The 4,146-nt window shown below is 44.2% G+C and overlaps 1 protein-coding gene across 1 annotated transcript; it reads left to right on the top strand.

The window, feature by feature from the left end:
- On the top strand, window positions 1–1,356 carry LOC119272907 (F-box protein At5g07610-like). The gene has a single exon (XM_037554259.1). It carries the CDS (start codon window positions 1–3, stop codon window positions 1,150–1,152), a length of 1,152 nt encoding a protein of 383 aa, XP_037410156.1. The 3' UTR covers window positions 1,153–1,356.
- The last annotated feature ends 2,790 nt before the right edge of the window (window positions 1,357–4,146 follow it).

Here is a 4,146-nt window from a genome sequence, read left to right as displayed (position 1 = left end):
ATGGCGGGGGACTCCAAGAAGGAGAAGTGTGTGGAGGGGAGCCCGGTGGACAAGCTCACCGACGACCTCCTCGTCGACATCATCTCGCGCGTGCCCTACAAGGCCACCTGCTGCTGCAAGTGCGTCTCCACGCGCTGGCGCGACCTCATCTCCCACCCCGACCACCGCAAAAACATGCCCCAGTCTCTCGCTGGATTCTTCTATCAAGTCAAGGGGGCTCGCTATTTCACCAACGTCTCAGGGGAAGGTGACCCTTTCTTCGACCCGTCCCTCTCGTTCCTGCCCAATTACCAGAGCCTTTACATTCTGGACTGCTGCAATGGTCTCCTCCTCTGCCGCTGCTGGAAGGCGACTGATCCTGAGACACTGGATCACATCGTGTGCAACCCTGCCACCGAGAAATGGGTGGTCGTGCCTGCTAGTGACTGGTCCAGCGAGGTGGTGGTCGCTCGCTTAGGGTTCGACTCTTCCGTCTCCTCCCACTTTCATGTGTTCGAATTCATAATTGACGAGGCCTCGGGTGTATACGAGGATGAGAGCAGATATTTTAAAAACATCAAAGCATTGGCGATCTACTCCTCCAAAGCTGGACTATGGATGGTCACAGAAATTATGGCAATTTCATTTGCAATACCCTGGAATTCCAGAAGCGTTTTTCTCAATGGGGTCCTACATTTGGCTGCCTTTGATGACTTAATTGTAGCTGTTGACGTTGAAGGAAATCATAAGCGGATCGTTGACCTTGATGATGATTTTATCAATGACATTTTTCCATCACAGAGGCGATTGTATTTCGCACATAGTACTGCTGGTATTGGTGGTTCTGATCTAAAAGTCTGGGTTCTTGAGGACCATGGTAGAGCAGACTGGACCTTGAAGCACAATGTCAGCAACTTGAAACTGTTTGGAACAGAGTATTCGTCGTTTCAAAAGCATTACAATGTCGTCTCATTCCACCCAGAACGCAATATGCTTTTCATAGTCTGTGGGGAAGAGAACACATTAATGTCATATGACATGGATTCTATGGAGCTGCGTTTTATACGTCAACTTGGATCTGATTGTCAAGTTGAAGGGTCTGACTGGGAGGGGAAGACTCCTTTTCTTACACATGTTCCCTTGTTCTCAGAGTCATTGGCAAATGGGCACTAAATGTCTTACTTGCATAGTGCAGCTTCACAGTTATCAATCCTTCTAATATGTTATTGGAATTGGGTCTTGAATTTGGGCAGCAGTGACTTGGGTTTGATGTTTATGAAGTTGTGATTGTTTTTGTTGGTGCTTGCGCGCACTCATGTCCTGACTATTGCAGTTAAGTTAGTGACTTAGCTTGTATATATTCGTGGCAGTTAGCAGCCCATCCACTTGTAACACCCTGGTACTTTAATTATGGATACATGATTTCGCTGAACCATTATATTATATCTGTCTAAGTAATGTTATCTGCTTATTCTCTCTTTGTGAATATATTATATGTGCATTTGTATCTCCTCTTGCCTTGTCTTGCCACTGAATGTTTGGGTTCAATTTTTTTTTATCTATATGGTCTTGAAGCGCTAACCACTAGTCAATGCTGAAATGATCAATCTGTAAGGTATTTCTTATAGATAGAATTAAATAATGGCGTTAGGGATATATTATTTTCAAAGCTTGAATGGGATTTATGCCATTCCTTTCAGGTTTTTTTTATTTAATTGCACAATTCATTTATTACAATATCGATATCTTCACACCTGTAGCACTTCGATAGCAGTTGCCTCCTCTGTTTGTTGGTTCTAAATACTGAAAGATGGCTATCACAACTCTAGAGCCTGTATGCTGGGCTATACTGAAGTGTTAAACAACTAATGGTGATCTGTATGGTGGGCTATACTGATGTATGGTGGCAGTGGTGTTCTCTCTGTTCTGCCTGTGAGCCTGTATGGTGACTACTGTCATAATACAGGTGTTCAACCGGCAAAACTACTGTCATAATAATTGGCTGAAGATTTTAAAGGACAGACTAGTGTGTGATCTGGTCCCCATCTAATTTTGAAAAGAAAAAAAGATTACTAAATGCTGTTCCACAAAAGGTCAAAATGCCCGAGGGGCGAGCGTGGAAGGTCAAAATGAAAGGAACATGTTCATTATGTTGGGAAATGGACGGATGTGCTAAGTAGATGGGAACATGTCTCTTCTGCCTTTGCTCTGTTTCCCAGGTCAATTTGGAGGCTAAGGTAATCTGCAGCTCAAGCATTCCAAGAGCCTTGACCCGGGAAGCAGAATTGACTGATGCAAAGTTTCTAGTTGTTGGCAGATCAAGAAATAAGTATCACGGGCAATCTTTAGTAAGCTCCTAAAGAAGGAACAAAAAAGAAAAATAAGCTACTTCTCTGTTCATGTCCAGGTATTGAACTGAATTTTTCTGCAAGTTTGCATTCTTGGAAATGTAATATTCAGTGCAAGCCATTTCTGCTTCTTCTCTTAATTTTTGCCTACAATAGTCAGTCAATGTTACAATCATCACCATTCCAGGAATCACTTTGAGGTTGCAAATTGCTGCTTCATGCATGCTCCAAACAACTGCTCGGTGATCGCGGTCGTAAGCGAAGGCCTCACGCAGACACATAGTAGCAATCGACTCTAAGTCTCAGTCATCTGATAGTGATAAGATTGCAGTTTGTTCGCTGATGCGTCTCCAAAATAAGCATGCGATGCAAATATTTATACTTCCTCTGTTTACTTTTATAAGACGTTTTTGAAAGTCGCCCAAAACAGTTCAAAGATAGCTATCTAAAACGTATTTATAAAAGCAAATAGAGGGAGTAACTGGTAAGAAAAAGTTATGTTATCACGTACATGTCCCCCTGGTACACGAAAGTCTTTCCCACCTGCTGGTACACGAAAGTCTTTCTCATGGCCTACTGATCGTCAGGTGTGGCCTAGCATGGCTCAACGTTGGTACTACATCTAACTATAGACCTAACACAGCTAATGTACGATGTAAGAAAATGACGCGGCTTAGTTATACGTTGAGTAGCAAGTGTTGGGTCCCTAATCTTAGAGCAGGCTGCATCCTTGATAGCATGGTGCTCCTACCAACGTGTCCAGCGACACATTTCTCAAGCTGGCTGCGAATTTTCTAGGGGAGGATTTCACTGCCTTGTGAAAAATTACATGGTAGGATGCAGGTTGTTCTGGGCTTGCCAAACTTCTGGTGATAAAACCAAGTGCTCCCCGAAGGTCATGGGCATGCCAGTATATTGTAAGATTGGCATTGGCTCAAATCTAAACAGTCTATAACAGTGCAAACACAAATATATTCCTGGATGCCTACTATTCCAAGCACAAGCATGCTACATGTCTACTTCTATATCCTAAGTCACATTGTTTCCTTTTCCTCTGAAGTCTCAGACATTTGAGAGATGGTGTAGGCAGGAGGCCACGAGAAGAAGGCTACACGACATCTAGATGGATATATATATGGAGATAAGATTGAAGGTAGTGTGTCTTTAATATTTACAAAATGAGATCGGAGGTTGGTGTGGTGGGTCCACATTAAATATTTAGACAACCTAAATCAAGATCATCTTCTAGTACATTGAAAATTCATTTTTGAAGCAATGCTTCAATTTGTAGGTCATTCTATACTATCCTTCTGCAAAAAGATTGAGAATTTTACAACTTGTTTTTTGAGGGACAAGAGCATTTCGCCCGATCATGGGCTCGTCATTAGTGCGCACGAGGCTATGATTCCCAATCATGTACTTTGTTCTCTCCTCCTATCAATGCAATGATACGCTAGCTTAGCGTATTCGAGAAAAAAAAGAGCATTTCACCCGACGCGGCCCATTCAAGCGAAACTGAAGGAAACAGCCACACGGCCCAACCTTCACTCCTCAGTCCTCACTCCCCGCATCGTCTTCACTCCCGACCTCCGCCGCATCTGGCGGCTGCGCACACCCAAACCAAACCCTCGCTCGCCGGCGCAGACGCCCTCGCCGCCCCTTGCTTCGCAGTTGGCGCACCAACGCCACACATCTGGTAGCGGTACGTCCTCTCTTTCTATGCTTGCCTCAACGCCAGGGGATAAATTCCTAATCTCTCCGTCCCCCATCTCATCAGATTGGCCGCTCCAAGAAGAAGGGTATGGAGGGGAGCGATCCG

The sequence above is a fragment of the Triticum dicoccoides genome, chromosome 3A (assembly GCF_002162155.2).
Source record: "Triticum dicoccoides isolate Atlit2015 ecotype Zavitan chromosome 3A, WEW_v2.0, whole genome shotgun sequence".
Lineage (NCBI taxonomy): Eukaryota > Viridiplantae > Streptophyta > Magnoliopsida > Poales > Poaceae > Triticum > Triticum dicoccoides.
This window is presented reverse-complemented; position numbering and strand designations above follow the sequence as displayed.

What these genes read in the sequence shown, in the direction of transcription:
- LOC119272907 (XM_037554259.1), top strand. Translation starts at nt 1, where the DNA reads ATGGCGGGGGACTCCAAGAAGGAGAAGTGTGTGGAGGGGAGCCCGGTG.